This window comes from Phyllobates terribilis, unplaced genomic scaffold (genome assembly GCF_046119375.1).
Source record: "Phyllobates terribilis strain yellow unplaced genomic scaffold, ASM4611937v1 Scaffold_11__3_contigs__length_659146591, whole genome shotgun sequence".
NCBI classification, from domain to species: Eukaryota; Metazoa; Chordata; class Amphibia; order Anura; family Dendrobatidae; genus Phyllobates; species Phyllobates terribilis.
Genome location: NW_027362771.1, coordinates 152,835,328 through 152,847,856, shown reverse-complemented (window position 1 = coordinate 152,847,856; position 12,529 = coordinate 152,835,328). Strand labels below are relative to the sequence as shown.

At 42.7% G+C, this 12,529-nt stretch overlaps 1 protein-coding gene across 1 annotated transcript in view; it reads left to right on the top strand.

The window, feature by feature from the left end:
* PLXNC1 (plexin C1) overlaps nucleotides 1-12,529 on the top strand; it is a 262,942-nt gene that overhangs the window by 215,349 nt on the left and 35,064 nt on the right. The window contains exon 25 of the mRNA XM_073651689.1: nucleotides 9,598-9,632. Coding sequence (XP_073507790.1) covers nucleotides 9,598-9,632 — 35 coding nt within the window. The remainder of the gene's footprint in view (nucleotides 1-9,597; nucleotides 9,633-12,529) is intronic.

Below are 12,529 nucleotides of genomic sequence, written 5' to 3'. Positions count from 1 at the left end.
CTAAGCATCACTTATTAGAAAATATCTAAACTTTGTATCCATTTGTGATTGTTGAACATCTCATTCCATCTGGTTACAGACAAATTATGGCCTTGGACAGAATGTAAAGTTGGGCCCCAAATGCTAAGATACTCTACCATCGCACATAAACATTTGTGGTCCATTTACACAAGGTGATTTCAGACTGTTAAACTGGCACCAATCAACTATATACATGTAGTTCGACATTTACTAACCTTTCTACAAAGGCTGGCGAAATAATTATGAGGACAGAATGAAGGCTAATACAGTACAATCATTTTCTTTCATAGACACACACGCTAAACTACACATACACATTGTATGTTAAATACACTCCATGCTTTCCATATTCCATGCTGCATGCACATGCTCTCTGTAAATACATACTCTACACACTAGGTGTTACTCATATACTGTATGTCACGCACACTCCATGCTGCACATACCCACTGTATGTCACATACAGTGGGTGTGTGTAGCATAGAGTGTATGTTACATATAATCTATTCAACACACACCATGCTACACTCACATTCTATGCTACTGTGAGGCAGTGAGGGGAATCATATACAATGGTTGGTACGTGTCCCCCAGGTTGTGCATAGAAACATACTAAACTCGCTGGAGAGCATTGTAATTACGGCCACAACTGTGGTTACAATGCGAAACTAAAGAGAGTGTGGACTTGGTCAAGCTATTCGACCAAGTCAGATTTTGGAAAACCTGACGAGGGCTTTTATTTTTGGAGAGATCTGTAGGAAGGTAGTGGGATGGATCTCTCCCTCCACTGCGGGACTTGGGACCCTTAACTTTCAGTTAAGGTTTGGGTGTGTCAGTATTGGTTTGCAAGCATCAGAGCAGGAGCTCTATGTATGTCAGGTCTGTGTGAGACTGAACACAGGTCAGAGCCAGAGAAAGCAAAGACATTGTTGCACCCATAAGTGATATTGTGGTGCAGTCGCCCATGGCAGCGGATTGATACGGACTGTTACTGAGGATACGGTGAATAACGATTGAGTTATTTTTGTAAGTTGCCAAAATAAAGACGTTTAAGTTGAACTATCCTGGATCACTGCCTCATTACCACACTGTTGTGAAAGCCACTGCCTTACATTACATATGCTGCACTTCATACCAGAGTGCAATGAGGGCCTTATCCAAGCAGTGAAGATGGATCAATAGATAATTATGCTCACCTTATAGGGTTGTGTAAGACACAAGCACTAAAAACATATAAATTCCAGCTGCTGCACCTTCTAGAGAATGGTATATGAAATTTGCCACTGGCGATGGAAGTATATACTGTAGACTTCATGCTAAATGCACATGCACTCTGTAAATTACACACATACACACTCTATGCTACACACACACATTGTGCTACACACATTGTATGTTGCATGCATTCTATGCTGCACAAATAGCCCATATTGATCAGTTGTTTTGTTTTTTTAAGTCATTCCTTTTTGCCTTGTGGTATTAGTTGACATTTTTTGTGCCAATTTCATCAAAATGGTGATAAATTAATTTGGTGCAAAATTAAAAATAGGCTTTCTTCCTGTCTTGAACTGTTTTTGCAACTTTTGGAGTCACAAAAATCACAAAATTAGCAGCAAAATACTGGCGTGCTTAAAAATACACACAAGGGAAGACTGAAGGTGGGCCAGATTTTGCAACTTTTTAAAAAAGTCGCAATTGATGAATCAGGCTAAAACATCTGGAATTGCTAGACTATGACCACAGAGCAGAAAACAAAAAAACAAACTTAAAAAAGACACAAATAAAATAATTAGGTGAAAGCAAAAAAAAAGGCGCAAAGCACTCAAAACTAGACAGAAATACAGGAGCAAAGGCAAAGGTGAATGGGGCCATTATATGTTACATGAAGGCGTATAATGCGACACACACACTCTGTGTGTCTGGCATGCTTTTTTTTTTTTTTTTAAAGAAAGGGGATGTACTAAATATCTAGAAATTCTTAAACTGTTCTAAATATTTAAAAAATTATACTTGCTACTAGTAAAACTTTGTTTTAAATTAGAAATGTAGATTAAATAAATGCCTGCCATTAGTGATCTCAGAATTCAGGATTCTAAGTAAATATGATTATTTAGCAAGGAATATTTCATGTTAGCTCAGACGCCCCTCTCGATATACCAGTGGTTTTGAACCCCTAATAAATTAAGAGAAAACTATGCAGGTGTTCAAACCGACAGTATCAGAGAGGAATTTCATATAGAACATACAGTAAATATTGAGAAATATTACGAAAATCTTCCGCATGTCCTGTATTGCCACAGTCAGATACCGATGTTTGCAATCACTGGTTCCTCTTACATATAATGTCTGATGTAATTAATGTAACATTCTGCTGGGAATTGGTTGGGAATAAGCTTGTGGAATAAATTACACCCATTAGGGCATCATCTAGAAAACTGACAAGTTAGGTTGCAATTTTCCTGACTGCATAAGGCAGAATTTTGACAGACATGTAGACTATATTTGCACCTCTTCCAGCTCCACTTTGGGGATAATGGTTATGTCAGTTTTTTACTTCTGGGAACGAAAAGACTGCTAAAACCAACCCCCTAGTGCGCCTAGCAAGCGTGGAACTCATTTCATCATTTTTATTAAGTTTCGGAATTATTATGATCTTCTAAAATCAGGAAAATGAGCAAGGACAGTTAGTAGTTAATCACTAAATGTAAGCTTGCAAGACAGTATGCAGAAGTAGGTTGAAATGGTATATAACCACAGAGCAGAAGAGAAAGGAACAGAGAAGTTAATCTTTGAGACGTTAACCTGATTGATGACTAATATTTTATACAAATTTAGGAATTTTCTTCGTAAATAATTCTACTTTGCTTTATTTCTTGAAAAAAATATAAATGTTGCACCTTATATTAGTATATTATGGTGGAGCTGCATTGGAACATTACAAGGGATCATATAGGAACATTTCATTTACATCCTGTTTTACTATCTTTAAAGACATCTGTCACCAGGTTTTTGCTACTCCATCTGAGAGCAGCATAATGAAGGGGCAGAGACGCTAATTCAAACAATGTATTAATGACTGTGCTGCTTGCTGTTATTTTGATAAAATCAGTTTTATCTGCTGCAGATCTAGCAGTTACGAATAGTAAAAGACAATGAAGAGCAAAAAATATGTTGAAGATCACCAATAAAGTATATATTTTTATTAAGAGAATAAGACACTACATAAAGAACATCATTAAAAGCATTTAAAAGATACAGGGTTTAAGCTAGGGTGTATCCATTAGAGCATAACATCCCACTGCTATGCCAAGTGGAAAGTAACCACGACAAATCTCCAATGAAAAATATGTTGACAGAAGCCAAAAAATACTGACACATGCTTAATAAAGGTATATAGAAATTGCAGTTACCATATATAGGCAGAACACCAGAATACTGATGCTAATTCACCAATAAGTCTGAACAAAAGTATAGGTATCAGATATCCCATAGAAGAGGGGTGGGCGATTAATTTTCCCAAGGGGCCGCATGAGAGGCTGTGACTATTGTGGAAGGCCCAACCAATAGTTTGAAATTAATTATGCTTAATATGAATATTAATATATTAATTTAAATTATAATTTTATATTTTTTATCACTTAATATTGAGCAGAATTAAAGTATGCTGACATCCCCCTATATACATCATGAACCACCACAGTTTTCCTATATACATCATGAGCCCCCACATAGTCCCCTATATACAGCATGAGTCCCCCACATAGGCTTCTATATACAGTATGAGCCCTCACACAGCCCTCAATATACAGTATGAGCCCCTCACATAGTCTCCTATATACAGCATGAGCCCCCATTTAGCCTCCAATATACAGCATGAACCTCCACATAGATGCTAATATACAGAATGAGCCTCCACACAGGCCCCTATATTCAGTATGAGCCCCCACACATACCCCTATGGATAGCATGAGCCCCTACATAACCTCCTATATACAGAATGAACCACCATATAACCTCCTATATACATGTAAAGATCCCATACATATATTAAAGAAAGAAAAAAAAACACATACTCACCTCACTCCTGTTCCCCTGGTGCTCTGCTCCAGTGTCTGGTGCACCGACTTTCCGCAGCAGCGCAATGAAGTGACGTCATCACATCTGCTGTCTCACATGCTCATTGGTGGAAGTATGTATTCACCATGATCCACATATCAAGGATGCAGATAGCGGTGACAGCATGCAGTGGCGGACAGGTGGAAGAGGGCACGCAGGCCAGACTGGAACAGCCACGGGTCCGGATGTGGCCCACAGGCCGCATTTTGCCCAGGTCTGCCATAGAAGTTAATGGTCAAACACTGCAGCAATTGTAAATACATAAATAGACGTGTTAAGATGTGAAGTAGTGATCCCACTGAACTGAGCATATCCAGTAAATGACAACAAAAAACATAAACTCCATATTAACGCACTGAACGTCTAAGGCAAAAAATATAAATTGTAATGTGCTGAAAATAAATGAATGCACTAAACAATGCCCTAGACTGTGTTTTAAATGATGTAAGAGATAAGAAAGAACAAACTCAAACCAAGGTATCCACAGTCCAGGGAGGTGGTTAGATATAAAATAAACCATGGCCGTGAAAATTAGAGCATCATTTTTTCTATGACAAACTCCACGCATATCACCAACCCTAGGGAAACTTCATCAGGTGTAGGTAGTGAATATACATGTACATTACCCACCCATATATAAACACCTCATATAATTGCCAGAGTATAGACAGCTGTACAGTCCATTAGCAAACCCTGTTCAATATGCACCTGAGCCGAGTCCCCATTAGAATGACATACAGGGGAAGATGAGGCTTGGAATGCAAATTGGATATATTCAAGCCGTGCTCTAAAATAGCCAATGATTAGAACGTCATAGAGGTGCAGATGAGGCTTTAAATAAAAGTTGGAAATATTCAAGCCCCATTATAAGATTACTAGCTATTGAACCCGTTCTACGCCCGGGTGGCGAGCATTTTTATTGGTATATGGTCTCCCATGCTGGTATGTGCTGCCCCCCCCCTGGTATTTGTGCTGCCCCCATCCTGTCCTCACCATCCAATCCTGGTATGCATGGCACCCCTGATCCCCATACTAGTATGCATGGCACCCTTTACCCCCAATCCTGGAATGCATGGCACCCCTCACCCCCAATCCTGGTATGCTTGACTCCCCTCACCCCCAATCCTGGTATGCATGACACCCCTCACCCCCAATCCTGGTATGCATGGCATCCCTCACCCCCAATCCTGCTATGCATGGCACCCCTCATCCTGGTATGCATGGCTCCCTCATACCCAATCCTGGTATGCTTGGCACCCCTCACCCCCAATCCTAGCATGCATGGTACCCCATCCCTCATCCCTATCCTGGTATGTATGCTACCTCTCATCCTGGTATGGATGGTACCCCTCATCCCTATCCTGGTATGCATGGTACCTCTCATCCCTATCCTGGTATACATGGCCCTTCCTCCCTATCTTGATATGCATGGCCCCCCCACATCCCTATCCTGGAATGCATGATACCCCTCATTCCTATCCTGGTATGTATGGCACCCCTCATCCTCAATCCTAGTATGCATGGCACCCCTCATTCCCAATCCTGGTATTTATGGCACCCCTCATTCCCAATCCTGGCATGCATGGCACCCCTCATTCCCAATCCTGGTATTTATTGCACCCCTCATCCCCAATCCTGCTATGCATGGCACCCCTCATCCCCAATCGTGCTATGCATGGCACCCCTCATCCGCAATCCTGGTATGCATGGCATGCCTCATCCCCAATCCTGGTATGCATGGCACCCCTCATCCCCAATCCTGGTATGCATGGCACCCCTCATCTCCCAATCCTGGTATGCATGGCACCCCATCCCTCATCCTGGTATGTATGGTACCCCTCATCCCTATCCTGGTATGTGTGGTACCCCTCATCCTGGTATGCATGGCACCCCATCCCTCATCCTGGTAAGCGTGGTACCCCTCATCCCTATTCTGGTATGCATGGCACCCAATCCCTCATTCTGGTATACATGGCACCCCTCATCCCAATTCTGGTATGTATGGCCTCCTCATCCCAGAAACCTTGTATGCATGGCACACAATCCCCCATCCTGGCATGCATGGCACGCCTCATCCCCAATCCTGGTATGTATCGCTCCCTCATCCAAATCCTGGTATGCATGGCACCCCATCTCCCATCCTGGTATGCATGGCACCCCTCATTCCAAACCTGGTATACAGGTATACATGGCACCCTTCATCCCCCAATCCTGGTATGTATGGTACCCAATCCCTCATCTTGGTATGCATGGCACCACTCATCCCCCAATCCTGGTATGCATGGCACCCCATCCCTCATCCTGGTATGTATGGTACCCCTCATCCCTATCCTGGTATGTATGGCGCGCCTCATCCTGGTATGCATTGCACCCCATCCCTCATCTTGGTATGCATGGTACCCCTCATCCCTATTCTGATATGCATAGCACCCCATCCATCATCCTGGTATACATGGCACCCCTCATCCCAATTCTGGTACGTATGGCCTCCTCATCTCAGAAGCCTGGTAAGCATGGCACCCAATCCCTCATCCTGGTATGCATGTCATGCCTTATCCCCAATCCTGGTATGTATGGCTCCCTCATCCCTATCCTGGTATGCATGACACCCCATCCCTTATCCTGATATGCATGGTACCCCTCATCCCTATACTGGTATGCATGGTACCCCTCATCCCTATTCTGGTATGCATGGTACCCCTCATACTGGTATGCACGGCACCCCATCCCTCATCCTGGTATGCATGGTACCCCGCATTCCTATCCTGGTATGTATGGTACCCCACCCTATCCTGGTATGCATGGTACCCCACATTCCTATCCTGGTATGTATGGCACCCCTTATCCCCCAATCCTGGTATGCATGGTCCCCTCACCCCCCAATCCTGGTATGCATGGCACCCCATTCCTCATCCTGGTATATATGGCACCCCTCATACCCCAATCCTGGTATATATGGTACCCCTCATCCCCCAATCCTGGTATGTATGGTACCCCTCATCCCCCAATCCTGGTATGCATGGTACCCCTCATCCCCAATCCTGGTATGCATGGCCCTCCTCACCCCCCAATCCTGGTATGTATGGCACCCCTCATCCCTTTTACGCTGCACACATACAAAAAAATAAACACATACCTTTCTTCCCTGTGCTCCAGCACTGCTGTGTCCTGTTCTGCCGGAGGCCGGGGGAGGAGTGCGGCACCGGAGTACGCGCGTGCCCATACCCCGCTGTCCTGCACCATTTTGCTGAAGACACTCTGCAAATGTGTCTTCAGTAAAATGCCGCCGGATAGCGCTATGCGCATGCCCCGATTCCGACGCCTCACTCCTGCCCCGGTCTCCGGCGAAGAGAGGCACCGTGGCAACGCTCCTCCCAGTCAGATAAGTATGTAAATATGGAGCTGGAGATCGCGGCATGTGTTCAGTGTCTATGCATACCATGATCTCCAGCGCCATACACTCCTCTTACCTGTAACGGCTCCATGCGTGCTTCTGTCTGGAGCCAGACTGCGCAGGCGTGTCACAGTTGCGCAGTCTATAAAGGCTTCAGACAGAGACACGCATCTCCCGTTATATTATAGATAAGATCCAGTACAGCACTGGATTTGTTGCCAACCGGATCCAAAGACATGGCGGCGCGGGAATATAACAGTGCATACTCAATAGATCCAACACTGAATAAATACCAAAAGCTGACGATATATAAGAAAAATAAGATTGTGGTGCCAGCCATACCTATGTAAGAAGCCTTGATGGAGCCAGACGCACGCACTAGCAGCAGATAGACGAATTACATCCTACTGGCAGTAGATAAATAAAATGTATTGTGATAGACCAGAGGAGTAGCTAGGGTTTTGTTTCGGGGCGGGGCGAAACTTCTGGGTAGGCACCTAACCAGGTAACCCTGATTACAACTATGGTGGAGCACCCTAATAGTGGATGTAGGAGATCCTCAGCATATGTCAGTGCTGTTACTAAAAAAAAATCTCTATACAAAGACCAACACTGATATTACTGCTATATGGTGACTATATAGTGGTAGATACCAGTCCTGCAGAACATATAAGAGATTACAGTACAGTTATATATAGTACCTTACAGTTGACATTCTTTCTGATGGAGTTGTTCACTTTTCCCGTATTTTCCATCTGGCATAGACCGACACGACAACTTCTCCATACAGGACTCGTCTACAGAGATTACAACAAAGACACATTTGACTCCTTACATTTCAGGCACCTTCCCCATCTATTCCCAACCTGCACAAACTCCTCATCCTGCTGATACCCCAATACTGAGCTGCTGCTGCCGTATGTGTCCCTATTATTACAGCTGCTGTGTTAAAAACAACCCTCTAGACTATAGAAATGCCCTAGAAAACAAAGCTCACAGTCATAAAAACCTGAGTTCCCCTATAACGATAAGTGCCCACTTAACATTTAAAAATGTCCTGAGTCTTCCCCCATGTACAGCTTGGAGTCTAGAAGCCGCTCCCCCAGGATCTCTGCAGGACCGCCAGCGCTGCTGGTTGATTGCCAGCATTTCACCAGACATGGCCGTGCGCAGTGCGTTGTGCGGCAGTGTCTGCTAGTAATGACGCGGCAGGGGTGACACACAAGCAAAATTAAAGGTGCTGTGTCGCCCCTGCCGTGTCATTACTACCAGATACAACCGCACAGCGGGTGGCCATGTCCGGTGAAGTGACAGCAATCATTGGGGGTGGGGCGATACAGTTGCACTGGCGTAGCTCCGGGTGAGTCCCTTCAGAGCGCGGGGCCCGGGGCCACCACCCCTTCTGCCACCACGGTAGCTACGCTACTGTGATAGGCACAAAATAGACAAAAAACTGTTCGAATGGCATCCTATAAGTGTATTATAATAATAATTGCTGAATATGCAAAATCAGTTAGAATACAGCACAACAGTATAGAACACCAAGGTAAATTGTAGTATTTAATAATGCACCCAAGAGCAGAGAATAAAAAATTGAAAAATGAGCATTAATGCTCTGATTAATATCAAAGACCCAATCTGATATAGGTCAAAAAAGAGATTCATGATTAAAATAAACAGTAGAACAAATCTAGCAGTTCTCTGATTGCTAAGCTCTGTATAACCCCGCCCACACCACTGATTGGCAGCTTTCTGCCTATGCACAGTATACACAGCAAGCTGCCAATCAGTGGTGGGGGTGAGGTTATACAGAGCTCATGAATATGGAGGGCTACCTGGCAGCAGGTTTACTAGTCCTCTAATGATCTCCTGCTGATAAAACAGGGATTTTATCAAAACTACACTAAGCAGCCAAGTAAGTGGTACATCGCTGGATTCAGCGTCTCTATCTCTACATTATGCTGCACTCAGATTACGTGGAACAAAACTGGTGACAGATTCCGTTTAATGTTTACTAGCATGACCAACTTTTACCTAAATTATGCTTTCTATGTAATTTTATTTAGATATTGAATATTCCAAGGATCAATACTGCCATTTGGTAAGTGAATACAGTTTATAAACATTTCTCTATTTATGGAATGCCAAGATATTTAATATGTAATCATTGTATTCTAGAGGATGTAGCATTTACAATAGCTTTAGGATTAAAATGTTGTCAGATAAATGAAGATTTTCTGGCCATATTTTGCTATCAGAACACTCATTGAAGGGAACCTGTCAAGTCCCCTAATGCTTTTAAACTGATCCATGACCTTTTAGACATTTATTCATGTTTTCCACAATATGTTTATTATTTTATGGAGCAGCACGTAAAGGAGAAGAATTAACTTATATACAGCATCTTGCTGCGTGCTAATAAACCAGGACTAGTTCAATGAGGAGTTTACTCCGTATTCAGTAACTGCAGTTGAACCAATTGGACATGATTGCCAGTTCTTCATTACTTTGCGCCCCCTCCGGCATCTCTCTTCCCCTGTTATGGCTCTGCTCTGCACTGGGCTGTAGTAGAGTTTAGCGGTTCATTAGCACACAGCCAGATGCTATACACTGTGTTCCAAATTATTATGCAAATAATATTTTCTCAGATTTTCCCAAATTACCTATATGAATTGCAGTCATTTTAATTTTCCAGTCAAATAACTATTAGAGTACAATTGAAAGGTTTTTGTACAAACTGCCTATGATAACAGTATATTTTTAAAAAAATAAAACACTCAAACTGCACTCAAAATGCATGTTCCAAATTATTATGCACAGCAGAGTTTTCAACATTTTCATTTTAATAAAGAACAAAAAAATGGTCATTTTTGAAATTATAAGCATTAGTAGGTTATTGCAAACTGAAATCAAACAGTTTTCAACTCAAAACTTTATTCTAGGTGATGTTACATTTGTACATAGGACCCCTTGTTCGAAAGGAGCTTTTGAACTCTCTCGTCCATTGAATTTGTCAGGTTTTGGATGGTTTCTGCTTTAATTGTTTTGCATGAGGACAGAATACCCTCCCAGAGCTGTTGCTTAGATGTGAACTGCCTCCCGCTATCATAGACACTCCTTTTCATGATGCTCCAGAGTTTCTCAATGGGGTTGAGGTCAGGGGTGCATGGGTGCCACACCATAAGTTTGTCCCCTTTTATGCCCATAGCAGCAAGAGATGCAGATGTGTTATGTGCAGCATGAGACGGGGCATTATCATGCATGAAATGATCTCGATGGTCCAGATGGATGGAGTGGAGGATGGCTGGTTGATGGACACCCCATGCAAACACGGCTACGGCGCTAACAAGGAGGAGGTGGAGTAATGTTTTGGGCTGGAATCATGGGGAGAGAGATTGTCGGCCCTTTTAGGATCCCTGAAAGGGTAAAGATGAACTCCATAATGTATGTTGAGTTTCTCAAACAGTGCTTCCTTCCATGGTTCAAGAAGAAGAACCGTGCATTCCGCAGCAAGATCATTTTCATGCATGATAATGCCCCGTCTCATGCTGCACATAACACATCTGCATCTCTGGCTGCTATGGGCATAAAAGGGGACAAACTTATGGTGTGGCACCCATACTTCCCTGACCTCAACCCCATTGAGAACCTCTGGAGCATCATCAAAAGAAGTGTCTATGATGGCGGGAGGCAGTTCACATCTAAGCAACAGCTCTGGGAGGGTATTCTGTCCTCATGCAAAACAATTGAAGCAGAAACCATCCAAAACCTGACAAATTCAATGGACGAGAGAGTTCAGAAGCTCCTTTCGAACAAGCGGTCCTATGTGCAAATGTAACATCACCTAGAATAAAGTTTTGAGTTGAAAACTGTTTGATTTCAGTTTGTAATAACCTGCTACTGCTTATAATTTCAAAAATGACCATTTTTTTGTTCTTTATTAAAATGAAAAGGTTGAAAACTCTGCTGTGCATAATAATTTGGAACATGCATTTTGAGTGCAGTTTGAGTTTTTTATTTTTTTTTAAATATACTGTTATTATAGGCAGTTTGTACAAAAACCTTTCAATTGTACTCTAATAGTTATTTGACTGGAAAATTACAATGACTGCAATTCATATAGGTAATTTGGGAAAATCTGAGAAAATATTATTTGCATAATAATTTGGAACACAGTGTATATAAGTTGATTTTTCTCCTAAATGTGCTGTTCTATAAAACAATACACATATTATCGGAATATGTGACTAAATGCAATGGGACCTGAGCAGAGGCATAGCTAGAGTTTTTGTTCAGTGGGGGGGGACTTATGAGTGGGTCCCTAACCAGGTAATCCTGATTACAGCTATGGTGGTTCACCCAGATAGTGGATGTAGGAGAACCTCAGCATATGACCGCGCTGTTACTAAAAATAATGTCTATACAAATAACAGCACTGATATTACCGCCATATGGTGACATATATTGATAGATGCCAGTCCTGCAGAACATATAAGAGATCACAGCACAGTTATATAAACTGTCTTTAACATCTGGCCCAGACCGACATTACAACGTCTGCATCCAGGACGCAGTCTTAGGTCTGCAGGGATCACAACAAAGACACATTTGACTCCTTACATTTCAGGCACCATCCCCATCTATTCCAAACCTGCACAAACCCCTCATCCTGCTGCCATATGTGTCCCTATTACTGCACCTGCTGTGTGCCCTCTAGATGGTAAAACAACCCTCTAGAATATAGTAATGCCACGTGCAAGTGTCCTAGAAAACATTGCCCACATTTTGCCCACTAGAAAGTAATAGTGCCCTCTGTGTGCCCCTTTGACAGTCATAATAACCTGAGTTCCCCTATAAAGATAAGTGCCCACTTAACATTTAATAATGTCCTGAGTCTCCACCCATGTGCAGCTTCCCTATACATAGTATAATGCTCTCTTACTGTATAGCATCCTCCACACAGTATACTGACCCCTTAGTAGCCTCCAAACTGATGTC